A 14,922-nucleotide genomic window follows, 5' to 3' on the forward strand; every position below is an offset into this window, starting at 1 on the left:
AAGACTTGGACGGGGAAGGGGCCGGCAGGACACCTGCGGGCACCAGCCCCATCAGTCTGACCAGACTTTCAGTTTTCCCAGAGTGGCGCCAAGGCAGAAAAGCTAGTGTGTCTCAATAATCATCCCGGAGCCTGAGGTGGGCCAGCACCTTCCAGCAGCGGTTCTAAGCACTGTCCCTCCTTGTCCTCTCGGTGGCCCAGCTCAGCCTGAGCAGCTCCCCCTGCCTCTGTGTGGAGGCATCCCTGGGAAACCCCACGGGAGCCGAGGACTCTGGCTGAAGGGAGTGTGAAAACCACCATCCAGCAGTTCACAAAGCGTCATCACGTCCACTGTCTCATCCCATCTTCATGGCCAGCAGGGGGCTTTCAGCACCTGGACCGAGTGTGGTGCAGAGCCACTGAGACTTGCCCGAGGTTGCCCAGCAGCGGTAGCAGAGGAACCTTTTTCCCTCCCAAACCTGGGCTCTGCATCCAGGCCCAGGGCTCCTGGGTTAAATGCTGCCATCCAGCTCCAGTGCCCACTCCTGGAATGCTGAGCCCCAGGTCGGCACTCTGGGCTGCCAGAATCTCTCTCTGTGTCATTCAAAGTGCTCTCATACTGATGTGAATTGTGTAGGCAGATGAAGATTTTTGTTGCTTTTTAAATTTTCCATTAAAAAAAAAAAATTTTCTGATTATAATACAGAGAAGAAAGTAACAGTCCTATCATCCTGGGGTGAGCATTGCAAACATTCTGATATACAACCTCCACACAAATTTCCTATGGACAAAGGAGAGAGAGATTTTTTAATAACAGTAGTTAGGGGCATGAACACTGGAGCCGGAACTACTATGCTGCTAAGTAGCTGTGTGACCTTGGACAAGTTACTTAACCAGTCTGAGCTTCCATTTCCTCATGTGTGATGTGAGCGTAATGGTAGTTCCTACCAGGTAAGTGAGAGGATTAAATGAATTGTTAGGGGAAGGGGCTTGAATTGGTGCTAGGTATTAGCTATTATTGCCATCGTTATTGTCATTATTTGGAAATACTCACTAGGTACCAGGTGCCATGCCATGCTCTTCGCAGGGACCGTATCATTAAATACACTCATCAACCCCTTGAGGTCAGTATTATATGTGTCTGTAATCTACAAATGAGGATTCTGAGACTCAGAGAGGTAAGGTAGCTTGCCCACAGTCACACAGCAGGGAAGTCACAGAGATAGGATTTGAACCCCAGTCTGTCTGACTGCAGAGCCTGCCTCCACTAGGTCTGCGATACTCACACTGATTTTCCTTACGGTTATAAGCCTCCCTGGGATCGAATCTCCATCCCTTCCATGAGATTTGTGGGGAAGCCTCCCTAAGAAGCCTACAAGCTGGGTGGCAGCCCCAGAAGGGTTAGATCCCAGGCCTCCAGACTCCGTGCTGACGAGCGCTCTCCCTGTCCCCAGGACATCGAGAAGACCATGAGCACAGCTCTGCACGAGCTGCGGGAACTGGAGAGGCAGAACACAGTCAAGCAGGCGCCAGATGTGGTGCTGGACACCCTGGAGCCCCTGAAGAACCCGCCAGGCCCCATCAGCTCGGAGCCAGCTAGCCCCCTGCACACCATCGTAATCCGCGACCCCGACGCCGCCATGCGTCGCAGCAGCAGCTCGTCCACTGAGATGATGACCACCTTCAAGCCAGCCCTGTCCGCCCGCCTGGCCGGCGCCCAGCTGCGCCCGCCCCCCATGCGGCCGGTGCGGCCCGTGGTCCAGCACCGGTCCAGCAGCAGCAGCAGCTCGGGCGTGGGCAGCCCGGCCGTGACGCCCACCGAGAAGATGTTCCCCAACAGCTCGGCCGACAAGTCGGGCACCATGTGACCTGCGGGGGGAGCGGGCACCGCCCCGGCCCGCCGTGGCCCGCCGTGGCCGAGGGTGGCCTCTGTGACTCCCACGTCCTCCCGGTGCTCCTGGCCTTGTCGGGCAGGGCCCGGAAGGTCAGCCTGGGAGCGGGTCTGTGTGGGGCTGAGGCCCAGGCCCGAGCCACAGCTCGCCTTCAGCCGCGTGAATCCACAGGCCTCCCTCCCGTGCGCGCACAGACGGCCAAGCGGTGAGGAGCAGCCGCCCCAGCCGGAGCCTTTCCCAAGATCGTGGCAAATGTTAAATGGCTTCACCCGCGTATTGTCACTGGAAAGTTATTCTCTCGACATTCTCTCTACATTCATCCATACGTGTGTATGTATGTGTATGTGCATATGTACACGTATATATGTACGTATGTGTCTGTAGGAGTGTGTATATATATATATATTTATGCATCTATATACATATACTAGATCTGGACACACATATGAAATGTATATAGGATCTCCTTTTTCTTTTTATGAAACTTAGATTTACCTCAGACCCATGCCACCAAACACCTCCCGCTGAGTTATTTGGTGGGATTTGCAGGGACTTTTCTGGGAGAATTTAAAGGCCCACAGTAACTGCGAATGAAGCAATATACCACTAACCTGCAGGAAAACAAAACCAGTCTCCCACTGTCTCCAGAAGTTGTGGCCTTCCAGAACAGTCTGCCCCTGAAGGAAGGGTGGGGCAGGCGGTACCCCGGGCAGGCTGCTCCCGGAGGTGGGGAACCCTTCACAGAGCCCCCTCCCTGTCCACCCCAGAGACCCTGCCTTTCCACACGGAGGCCAAGACCAACTGCACCCCAAAGGCATGGAGGACGTTGGCGAGAAGAGCCCTGACCACAGCGGCCTGTGTTCGTCCATAGAAGAGGGGATGGTGAGAGCCTGAGCCCCATCGTAGCGCAGTATTATGTGTGGTTGGGAAAAAGGAAAAAAAAAAAAAAAAAAACACACAGTGGTGTGGAACACTTCAAAACCTAGAAACGCTGTAGGAATAAATCTGTGGTAACTATAGAGGTTTAACTTATACCATTTTCAAAATATTTAATTTTGTCTTTTCCTCTTTCTACTAATTATACTGTGTCAAAATCTGGAACTAAACAGGCAAGGAGACTTTGACTCCCATCATTTTAATTTGAAATCAGGCCGTGACGCGCTCTGGCCGGTGGCCTCTTGCATGAAGCACCCGGGGCCGTAAGTGCCCACCTCAGACCAGGGCCAGGGAGGGCGTCCTTGGCACTTGCCGTCCTAGAGAACACTTTGGTGGACTTTATGCAATGAAATAGCTGCACTCTCCCCTTTACCTTCCCTTTTGCCCACCTCCTCCAGCACATTTAACTCAATTGAAAATATGGGGTTAGGTTTGGGGGGCGTGTCACTCACCTCACTGAACCTCAGTTTCCTGCTCCATAAAAATGTACGCGAGCAAGCCATGCAACCTAGAAAGCATTGTGCCAACACGATTGCTCTTTTCACGGTCATCACTAAGGTGAAAACCATCCAGCGCCTTCCTTTTGAAACCTCCTAATGGCATGTGAGAAGTGGGCAGTGGAATTTTCCTACCAGCTTCATAAGCGCCATGAAGCACGGTCCTGCAGGTACATCACCTCTTGACATTCCATCATTACCATTTCAGCCCATTGGATTAAGTTTCGCCCTCTCCTCTGGTCCCCAGACGGGGGGACCTATGAAGCCACTTTACCTAGGTGTATAGGGGTGGTGAGCCACTCTGCCTTGCCTGAAGCACTGGCCTTGAGAGCACACAGTGGAGGAAAGAATAAGAAAGGGCACAAAAAGAGAATGCCAGGGAGAGGCCAGTGACAAACTTGACCTTCCTTGTTTTGCCTATAACTCCCGGAAATGAAAGAGCCTCAGAACGAGCTAGGAGCCCTCTGTCTTTTTAGCACATAAAGATACCCCCATATTACAGGTTAGGAGAGGAAGCGAGGCCTTAGGATGGCTGTGACTTGTCCAAGATTTAATAGATGGCTGAGAGTGGGGCTGGGTCCAGCTCCTAAAGTCATTTATTTGCAAGGATGCTGTGATGTTCAGCAGGATAAGAGACTTCTCATTTCTACCCCAGAGAGACTCCCAGACCTTAAATGCAGTGGCCTCCTGTGCAAAGTATCACATTGTCTGCCATGACTACCAGATGAAAAGTGAAAATCTGAGTTGACAGATCTGTTGCCTGAAATACATAACTCCAGTCAGATCATGTGGATTTTCCTCTGAAATGACTAACTTCATCTTTCCTTGTTGAAAATAGGCCTGCCTTTCACTGAATTACCTGAGGGCAGAGCCTTTGCCGTTTTCTTTAGGCACCTATTCTTCCATTGGGAAATGGCTGGTGAGTTCACATTTAGGGAAGCTCACACCCCACTCATCCAGCTCCAAATCTGAGCCTTGATGCAGAACCACGTGGAAAAAGACTTCCCCCTGCCCCACCCATCTGGCGCTCTGCATGTCTCAGGCCGCCTCCACACGCATCCAGGCCCGCCCACTGTCACGAGCATTGGCATTCTCTTCCTGACTCCTGCCTGTGTTAGTCCGCTATATACTGCTGTATTTGCTTAAATGCTGGAAAGTAACTGTTAAAATGTGAAACTGTAATTTTTAAAAAGGCTACAATGAAATCACAGCCAATGCCACTCACCAAATCTTTGCACCTAGTAGATAGATCAATGTAAAAAACAAGTACCAGAAACCTAACTGTACAGTGAGCGTGGGGGAAAACGTAGTAACCTAGTTAGTAGTCCTCAGTATAACCAGTTGTACAAGAAAGAGGAAGTGGTGTTTACCTGCTTGTCCATCACGATTACGGAAAGCTGTACTGATGAGTTCATTGATAACGGGCAATTTTTTTTTTTTTTTCTTCACAGAACAGTTTCTTAACCTTCAACTTACCCTGAGGTCAAGCCTTTTGTCTTTATGTGTTACTGGTGTTCAGTCTCTTTTAGGAATGAACCAGCAAGATGTTCATTTTAAACTGACCAAAGACAATTCATTCCTGGTCTAGTTTCCTGGGCCAGGGGCCCAGGCTCCGGCCGATAAGGACCTTTCTTGGATAAAACGGAGAATGAGCCGTGCTTCCTACCCCTCTCTCACTCTCTCCCTTTAGTCCCCTTTTCTCTTAAAGAGCTGCTCTGAGCTGTGGGATTCTGTGAAAACTTCTTGCCTTCCCTTGTTTTCAGTGCTAACGATTTCTCACCTTGAAGCGCCTTTTGAACCCCAGACAGAGCGCACAACTGGAAGGAATTGTCAGCTTGGGAATTAGACTTGGGAGTCTTTTCTCTGAGGTCACTGGGCCCAGGGGCAGGAGAGAAACGCATTCCCGAGGGACGCAAGGTTCCTATTCCGTGAAGAAATCCAAGTGGGAAGAGATGCAGGGAAGTGGGGTCACCCCTCGGCTGCCGGCGGAACTAGCAGCTCAGCAATCTGCCTTATAAACAAACACTCCAGAACTGGCTGGTGGTACCCACAGGGGGCCAGCACAGGGAAGGGCCTGGTGTGGGGCTTGCTTCCCTGTTGGAGGCCCTCGGAGTGCCTTGTCGGTGGGATTTCTTTCTCATTCAGGAGGCACGGATGCAGAGGACTTCCTGGGACCTGGTCATTACCTGGCGCTCAGCGCACGTACGCAGCTGATGGCAAACCATGAGACCTAATGTGATGGTTCTTCTTCTCAGTCTCTCTGTCCCTAACTTTTCATACTAGAGCAAATGCCTCATCCTCCTGAGAAACCCAGAAAGAAGGACGGCTGGCTCACAACCGTGGGGGTTAGGGGCTGCTGGGTTCAGGGAGGGAGGCCTGGAGGAAAAGGCAGGAAGCGGGTGAGCCGAGGTGTTGCTAAGATGATTTTCTGCTGTGCAGAGCTAATGGTGATGTTTCATGGCAACTTCCCCAGTTCTCTGGGGTCCCCGCTCCTCTGAGCAGCCTTGTGGAGAATTCCCCACATACCCAAAGCTGCTGGGGGAGCTGAGGGCAGGGGCTTTGCTGCCAGGTCTGCGTCCTCCTTGCCCCTCTGAGGTTGATCTGCCAGGGTCCCGCCGTCTCATCCTCTGGGACTGCCCCTTGCCGACACCTCCTTTCTGTGTGAACTGTCCCAGGCAAACGACAACCTTGAACCAGAACAGCCAGAGTGCATTTTGCTTTCCTTGAATGGAAGTAGCTTCTGGCCAGAGTTTCTGCTCAGGCTCTAGTCCCCGGCAGTGTGACTGTTTACACGGTTTGGCAATAGGTTTGGTTCTGATTGCTTCAGAGTGGCTGGTCTATTTCGTTTCCTTTGGTTTCCTTCCTCCCCAAACTGTCAGGAAAATCAAACCGAAACCACCCTAGGAAATTGCTGGTTGCCTGTCCCCATGTGGTGATAAGTGTTGCCCTCTCCCGGACATCATTTCTCTACCTTACAACCCAGCGCCCGTGCTGTAGAGTGTCTGACTGGATCCTCTGTTGCGTATTCTGATGGTGCCTGCTGGTTTGACGTGGAGCTATCCTGTGAAATAAAACAGCTTAACTTTTCTCAAACGTGCTCCGGTGGCTTTTTGGAAGGGTGAGGTCGCCCGTTGGGGATGGGGAGGCCCCAGGGGGGTGTTCCTACCCTCCAGTCCACGGTCAGTGTGCTTCCCCCGGGAAGCATCCCTGAAATGTCCTTTAGCTCAGATCGAACACGGTGAAGGCCAAGTTTCCAAAGAGGACCGCGTCCGCTGCAGAGCTAATTGAAGGAGGTAAGTGTGGGGTGCCTGCCGGAAAAGCGAGAACCAGGACTGTCAGAGCAAAGGCAAGGGGGAGGGGGAGCTGTCGTCTGAGGAGAGGCCTTCCTGAGCTTATGACAAGTCAGCGGAGGCCACAGGATACTATTGCCAGTGTGACTGCATATGCAGCATTTTAGCATCTGTTGTCTACACACGTGTGATACAGCCCCTTGGAATTGTGTGTGTGTGTGTGCATGTGTGAAGTGTTTGTTGATCGCTTATTTCTGTCCCAGGCACTAGATTAAGCATGCATTTCTCATCAAATTCTCAAAACAGCTATTGAAGGTAAGTACCCTTCTTAAACCCCATTCTGCAGAAGAGGAAACGGAGGCTCTGAGAGGCTAAGCAACTTGTCCAGGGTCAGGCTAGGAGGTGAAGGATCCTGAATGTGAGCCCAATCCATCTGACCCCGCAGCCGTGCTGTTTACACATGCATTGTCCTGCCTGCCCTCAAGCAAGCTCATCACAGTGGGACTGGCGGCAGGATCCCAGGATGAAGGTAGCTCCCTGCGGGCCGTAGTCAAGGAATACTCCGGGCCTTTCCTTTCCAGTGAGCCCTCTGGTGGATCTTCACACAAGGGCCTTTGCAGAAGAGAACAAGGTCTTCTGCCAGCCTCAGGGAATCCATCAGTCCCCCCATAGCCACTCACCACTCAGTGGCGGCCTTTCGCTAATTCCAGGCTCCAATGCGGTGCAACCTTGCCCCAAATTGGCTGCTGGGGAAACAGATGGATGAGATCCAGTTCCTACCCTCAAGTTGCTTGCAGTCTAATTGCACTAAGACGATCACTCCAGAATCCTGAAATCAACTTTGACTCATTAAGGCAACAATGAAAAGGACAGCATCTCCGACCCACGGAGGCACAAAGGACACATTTTAGCTGCCTGATGGCTTTGCCAGCCCCAAAGCAGTCTATTGCTGGACTGCCCACTTCTGGGCATATCTGTTTAGGACTCTGCGAGGGACAAGCTGTCCAACCCACATAGCCTTAAGGAAAGAGAATTTACTGGCTCACATAGCTGGGAACTCCAGGCTAGGACGGGCTCCAAGCACAGATGGTCTGAGAGTGGCGTGGTCTCCCAGCCTCAGTCCCCTCTTCTCAGGCTGGCTCTACTCAGCTCTGCCTGTTAACTTTATGCTCACAGGGCTCTCTGATATCTTGCAATTGCCCGATGGCTGCGGAAGCTCCCCCTGCCTGCACCTCCTCAGCTTCAACACAAGGAAAGTCGTAAGTTTGATTCACCTCGGTCAGAATTAGGCTGCAGGTCATCCCTGAAGCAGCCAGAGGGTCTAAACAACCCCTGGTGTCAAGGGTGGTGTCAACCCCACCCACACCTTCTATCAGGAAAGAATAGTTGCCCAAAGGAGATCCTGGGGGCTGTCCTTGTGCTGTAGACCATGATAAATACTAAACGGTCACTGAGTTGTAGAGTGGTTAGTTACGCAGCAATAGCTAACTGATAGGCTAGAAAAATGCTCATGCAGATATACTCCAACTTTGCACTTATCCCTGGACTCCAGGTTAACTTAACAATAATAAAACTAATATTCATCAAGCACATGCTGGATGTTCTTCCAAGAACGCAGGGCAGAGTACTTCACATACTTCACCTCACTGAAACCTTAAGACCATCCACAGGGGTAAATTCTGTTAGCATCCCTATTTGACACATGAGGAAGGTGATGTGCAGGGGCTTTAAGCCCAGGATTCCATACCTGCTCTGGTCCCCTCCTATGACCCCTGCCCCCATCTCTAGGTAAGTGCTTTGTCTTCCCACAGCACCCATTGCCTAAGAGGAGTACAGCCACCATCGTGGATGTGGATGAGGACTGCAAGGTCAGACTGCCTGGGTTGGAATCCTGGCCTCCCCTCCTTACCAGCAGAGAAGGCTCAGGAAAATTTTCTGCAGTTCTGCCCCTCAGTTTTGTCACCTCTAAAGCAGGGACAGTAATAGTGCCTGCCTCGGAGGCTTGTCGTGAGAAGTAGATAAGTTAGTACATAGAACGTGCTTGGGACAGTGCCTGGCGCAGAGAAAACCCTCAGTAAATGTAGCTGCTATAATGATGATCTTGCCTTCTGGAGAACCCTAATTCCAGTGCCCCAGTCCCTAAGCTAAATTTGTTGTTTTCCCCCATGGGCCTTGGGGCCTTTGTGTAAATCAGCTAGCTCACTGCCTGCTTCTGTCCCAGAACCCCAAATGGGAACATATAGGTATATAAGTACATCTGTATTGAGCATCTACTGTGTGCCTGGCACTGTTCTAAGCAACTTACATGGACTATCTCATTCTCTTCCAACAGAGAGACTATAAAGTATGAACCATTATTGAGCCCCATCAGGTTCAGAGAAGTAGAGTAACTTTCCGAAGATCACACAGTTGATAAGTGGTAAACTTGAATACCTGTGGAAGAGGTCAACTCAAAACATAGGTGGCTGGCTTCCCCCCTGCCCCCCATCCCTGCCCCCATATTAATTTCTTTGTTTTCAACATGCCTGGCCTAGGTCTCCATTCCACTGATGGCAAACATATAGACACCCATGACTGCTCGGACCCACCAAGACTCCTGGTGACAGCTCCTTCCTGCCCCCCAGATATACAGACACTACTTAGACAAAGTGGCTGCAGGAGGGCAGGGATAGGGCTGAATTTGACTCTTTGTCCCCTATAGGCCCAACACAGGCACTTTAGTGAAAGGTCGATTAAATGCAAGGATGAGATTTAAAAAAAAAAAAATGCATAAGGAATGCACGGGGTGATTGCTCTTCTGCATTTCTTCCTCAAAGCTTGGGCTCACGTCCAGCCCGATACTCTACTGCCATCATGTGGCTCTTTGTAAAATGGCAGGTGGGATCTGTGGTCTCTAATTTTTTCTGTGAAAAATTTCAAACTTCGAGAATACAGAGGATAGTATAACCTATTATGTCTATCATCTAGATTTAACAATTATTTAAAAATTTCCAAGTTTGCTTTATATTTTTAAAATTTCAAATAAATCACCAACATCATATCTTACCCTGAGATACATCAGCATCATCTCTAAAAATGACATTTTTCTACCTAATGACAATCACATGTTTACAACTAATAAAATTAACAATAATTTCTCAGAATAATTTAATACCTAATTCATACTCAAGTTTTAATGATTGTTCCCCAAAACGTCTTTTAAAGTTTGGTTTGCTCAAATCAGGAGCCCAACAAGGGTATAGTGGGGTTACATCTCAAGTCTTTTTTATTTTAAAACAAAAATAACCTCTGGTCATGACTTGGGAAGAACTCTGGTTTGCTTTCTGGTAGAATGCCCCATGGTCTGGATTTGATTGCTCCCATGAGCTGTCAATTCCCTGCGGCTGTCCTCTGTGTATGTTTGTGAGGTAATAGAAAATATGTGCACTGGTCTCTGCCCCAGCTCCTGGCACAGAGCCCCTAAGGCCCTTGTAATTTCCTAAGTGATAAGAACACTAGGAGCATCTTTTGTTCTAACAAGAGGACTCTGGGTGGGCTCCTGGATGACTCCTGAATGGGGTCTGGTCACCAGAAAAACCAAGCCATCATTAGAAGCTTGGAATTTTCAGCCCGCCTCAGCCTTCTCCAGAGAGGGGAGAGGGGCTGAAAATAAGGTTCATAATTGATCATGCCTACTTGAGGGAGCCTCCATAAACTCCCAAAGTAGGGGGTTCAGAGATCTTCCAGGGGGACAAATGCACCCACACTGGGAGGGTGATGCACCCCAACTCCACCAGGACAGAAGCTCCTGTGCCCGGCATGCTCCCAAACCTCACCCTGTGTGTCTCTTCGTCTGACCGTCCGAGTCCTTTGTCATATCCTTCAATAAACTGGTAAGTGTGTTTCCCTGAGTTCTGTGAGCCACTTTAGCAAATTAATCGAACTCAAGGAGGGGTCATTAGAACCTCTGATCTACAGCTGTTGCTCAGAAGCCAGGTGATAACATGAGTTTCTGATTGGCATTTGAAGGGGGTCGGGGAGGCAGGCCTGTGAGACTGAGCCCTTGACCTGTGGGGTCTGACACCATCTCTGGGTAGTCAGTGTCAGAACTGAGTTCAGTTGTAGGACACCCAGCTGGGTCGCAGAGAATTGCTTGTTGTGGGGAAAAACCACGCATTTGGGGACCAGAAGTGTGCCAAGTGTCCCATGTGGCTAGTGATGGAGACTCATGGGAAGAGAGACGCATTAGGGAGCAGCTGGGTGTTCCCTACACAGGAGAACTGAGTTTATCTGATTCAGTCTTGTAAGCTGGGAATTGGATCTAAATGTTTGATTAGGTTCAGTTTCACCATTTCAGGCAGGAATGCTTCCTGGCGGGTGAGTACTCCACATCATGTCACATCAGGGGGTGTGTGCTGTTTGGTGCCCCCTTTCAGGACTGATGACATGGGTCAGTGGGTTCAGGTGGGTTCACCCTCAGCCTCCCACCATGGCCTGATCATTTGGAACCTTAGTATCCTGTCCCTCAAGAACCTCCCACCCAATGGTCTTACAGTGATTTTCTAATTTAATTTCTTCTATATTTGTCAGCTAAAATTCTCGTCAACAGGGGCTAGTATTTCCCTAAAATACAGTTCATTCTGGAGGAGAAGAATAAACGCTTAATTCTTCCTCCTTATCTATCAACCTTCAGAGTAAGAAGCCAATACAATCACAACCTCCAATGGAAGCAAATGAGGGCTTTCTTTTCTTCTGCTGAGACTCATTTTAAATTCCTGGATTTTCAAATATTCATTGCATTCCAATCCGTTGCAATCAGTATTCTTTCTGTGGCTGAAGTCGGCAGGGGCAGCTTCAAGATGGCTCCATTAGTTTTGGGCAACTCCCTCATTTGGGCACAATAAGATTTTCCAGGCTCCTCTTGCACCTACTCTGCCCCAGACCTAAAATCAGCCATGTCTCCAAGGAGCCCTGATTCCTCTTCATGGGGACAGTATTTAGGGACCCCAATCTGTGCACTAGTAAGTGGTGGGGCTGAGATTTGAACTCAGGCAGTCTGACTTCAGAGCTGGTACTGTTAACCTCTCTGGCCTCTGGTTAACAATAGGTATTAGTAATAATTATAACTATTACTCCTACTGCTATAACCAGCCACTCACTACGTGTCAGACACCTTGGTAGGTGCTTCCCAAGATTTAAAAAACAAAGTTATTCTAACAACCCTCTGAGATAGGCATTGTTATTCTTATCCTACAAAAGAGGAAACTGAGGATCTGAAAGGTGAGTGACTCATCCAAGATCACCGGGTCAGTGGAAGAGCATAGATGCAAACTGAAGTCTGTGTGACTCTAAATCTTGTTCCCCTAGTCACCAAAGAGAATTCTGTCCTGCGTGATTCCCACCCTGCCTCCTTTCAGTGGTCCCTCGATTTTCTCCCTTAGCCCCAGGCACTCCCTGTATCCCAGGGCCCCAGAGCCCCCGGGCCAGGTGATCCACCCAGTGAGCATTTGTTGAGCCCCCCCTGCACTCACAGCTGGGGCTGGGGCACAGCTGGTCTAGTCGGGGAGCTGAAGTAATTGCCATGTGGTGTATTTGTGCTATAACATGAGAGGGGCAACCTGCTTTATCACCCCCAGAGGGCACTCAACGCTCCCAAGGGGGCTCTGGGAATCTAAACAGCCTTTAAGAACCGAAGAATTGGAGCTTGAATAGGGGGCGGGGTGTTTCCAGACATCATGACAGATGGTGAAGACTTTCTGGCGCAGGACTCAGCTACACACCCCTGAATTAGTTCCAGGTAGAGGGCTGCCTCCTTATAGGAGGAATGGCTTGGAGCCTGCGGAGACAGGAATTGTTGCATAGAAGAATTGTCTTGCTCTGGCACCTGTAGAATCCAGCACCAGATTGGAAGCAGAGTACAGATAAGTATCGGGATCAAAGAGAGCAGGAGGAGATGGCTCTGGAAAGAGGAGGGACCAATAGGACTGGGGCTGTACCTGGGGTCTCCCAACCAGGCTCCAGGCAGGCAAAAGACTCCTGGGGAGGGTCACTTTGGTTTTTGCTCACTATAGCAGTTAGCCATTGCTGTGTAACAAACCACCCCCAAACTTAGTGGCTTAAGGCAATAGACATTTTTTATTTACCACGATCCGGTGGATATATTGAGCAGTTTTATGGGCAGGGCTGGCTGGGCTGCTCTTTGCGGTAAGCAGGTGGCTTGGCTGGGGTTGGATGGTCTGGGATGGCCTCACCCACATGTCTTGCAGGTGACTCCATGATGACTTGGCCACTGTCCCTCATCATGCAGGAGGATTCTTAGGGTTTGTTCACATGCTGGCCCTGGGGCTGGGTCTCCAGGGTGGGAGTGACTGGTGAGAACAAGGCAGGGTCTACATCTAGGAGGAGTTAGAGGGTGGCCTGGTCATAGGGATAGAGTCCCCAGTAAGCACGGAGCCCAAAGCACCTTCACCTCCTCCAACTGCTGCCACCCGGTCCAGCCCTGTCACAGCCCCTGACGGGTACATCTACGCTTTTCCCACTAAAATCCTTTCATCACCCAGCAGCTAGAAACGAAATGTAGATGAAAGTGTGAATGATTTTAAATCTTTTAAAAATGTAAATCTTTTGAAAATGTAAATCAGATCATGTCACTTCCCTGCCTAAAACCCTCCAAGAGCTCCCCGTGGGGGTTATAGCAACATAACAATGCTGGCATCTGACACTCACATGACACTTGCTTATTAGGTGCCAGGTGCTGCTCTAGGCACTTAAATTACAATAACTTATTTAATTCTCACAACATCCCTATAAGGCAAATACTACTATTATCACCCCATTTTACAGGTGAGAAAACTGAGGCACAGAGAGGTTAAATAATTTGTCCAAGTTAACATGGATTAAAACCCAAACTCTTTTCTCAAGGCCTGGAACTCTCCACAGCCCCGGTCTTTACATGGCTGCCTCTATCTTATCAGTTGGATCCTAGCACAAATGTCATCTTCTCAGAGAGAGCTTCCCAGATCAGCCAGTTTATAGCGTTTCCCCACTCTCTACCACACCATCCTCTCTTGTTTTCACATCACTTCCCATTTTATTAAATGAGCTTATCTACTCCTTTTCTTACATTCCCCCTTGTTTCTGTCCTGGCCCCATCCTCTGCCGAGGTGTCAGCTCCTGAGAGCAGGGACCACGACTCTTGTTCACCCCTGAATTCCAGCACCTGGAAGAGGTGGGTACCGGCTCAATAAACATTTGTTAGAATGGAGGGAGGAAAAGAGGGAGGGAGAGAGGGAAGAAAGAAGGGATAAAGCCTGAGCTCCTTCAGTATTCCCCTCCCATGCCTAGAATGAGGCTGGGTCCTGGAGGAAGAATGGAGGACAAAGAGGAGTGTGATTACGAGAGACCCCGGCAAGGAACTCGGGGGCCTGGGTCCCCTGAAGGTACAGCCAGACCAGGCCCCACACTCAGCAGGCCCCACACTCTCCTGATTAGGGTTGTCAGATTTGGCAAATAAAATACAAGATGCTCAGTTAAATTTGAACTTCAGATACACAGTGAATAATTCTTTAGTTTAAGTATGTCATGTGCAATATTTAGGATATACGTATATTAAAAAACTGTTTGCTGTTGATCTGAAATTCATAATTGCCTGGCCTCCTGTATTTTATCTGGCCACCCTATCCCGGATCCTCTCTTTGCACTAGTGCAACAAGAGATTCTACTGAGCACTGGCTTGCTTTTTCTGTACGGAACACTTTGTTTTTACTCCTGAGTAAGGAAGTGCAATCTCTTTATTGATCTAACAGAAGGAGAATGTCTGTGGAACCAGCAGCTTGTTAGAGGAGATTGTCTCCCGCGGGTGGATAAATACTATGGGGAGGGCAAGGCAGATGCTTTGTCCTGAGCTCAAAGTGGCTTTCAGAACCTGCTTGTGCCCTTGTGTGGACTTCCCTTCCCTGGCCCAGAGGTGGGCTTGAGCGGGTGCTATTGAAGAGGGCAGGAAGGGAACTGCTTGGCCAGGGAGGAGATTTATGGGTATGTGGGCTTATTCTGGAGATTCACTCATTCATTCAGTCCCACCAAGCAGCTGGTGGCAGGAAGTCAGAGATGAATGGTACTGGGTGCTGCCCTGGAGGCTCTCCAGAGATGGGGAGATGGATTTGGACCCCAGGGCCAACAAGTGACGCCTGCTTCCAAATCTGTCTTCATAGTTGAATAGGAAGCGTGCATTTCTTTCCCTGTCTTCTCTCTCTCTCCCCTTCCTTCCCCATTCCTTTTCTCTTTTCTCATCTCCTCTCTATCCTTCTCTCACCTCCCCAGCGCTTTGCCACCTTAAACCTTGTAGCCAACT

General features: G+C 49.7%; 1 protein-coding gene across 2 annotated transcripts in view; it reads left to right on the plus strand.

The window, feature by feature from the left end:
* Positions 1-2,916, plus strand: part of SRGAP3 (SLIT-ROBO Rho GTPase activating protein 3) — a 136,175-nt gene extending 133,259 nt beyond the window's left edge. Inside the window, exon 21 of one of the 2 annotated variants that reach the window (XM_068557315.1) lies at positions 1,433-2,916. In XM_068557315.1, the coding sequence (XP_068413416.1) occupies positions 1,433-1,846 (414 nt within the window). In that variant the 3' untranslated portion in view covers positions 1,847-2,916. The remainder of the gene's footprint in view (positions 1-1,432) is intronic. The other variant, XM_068557316.1, reaches the window with a different exon arrangement.
* The last annotated feature ends 12,006 nt before the right edge of the window (positions 2,917-14,922 follow it).

The sequence above is a fragment of the Eschrichtius robustus genome, chromosome 12 (assembly GCF_028021215.1).
Source record: "Eschrichtius robustus isolate mEscRob2 chromosome 12, mEscRob2.pri, whole genome shotgun sequence".
Taxonomy (NCBI): Eukaryota; Metazoa; Chordata; class Mammalia; order Artiodactyla; family Eschrichtiidae; genus Eschrichtius; species Eschrichtius robustus.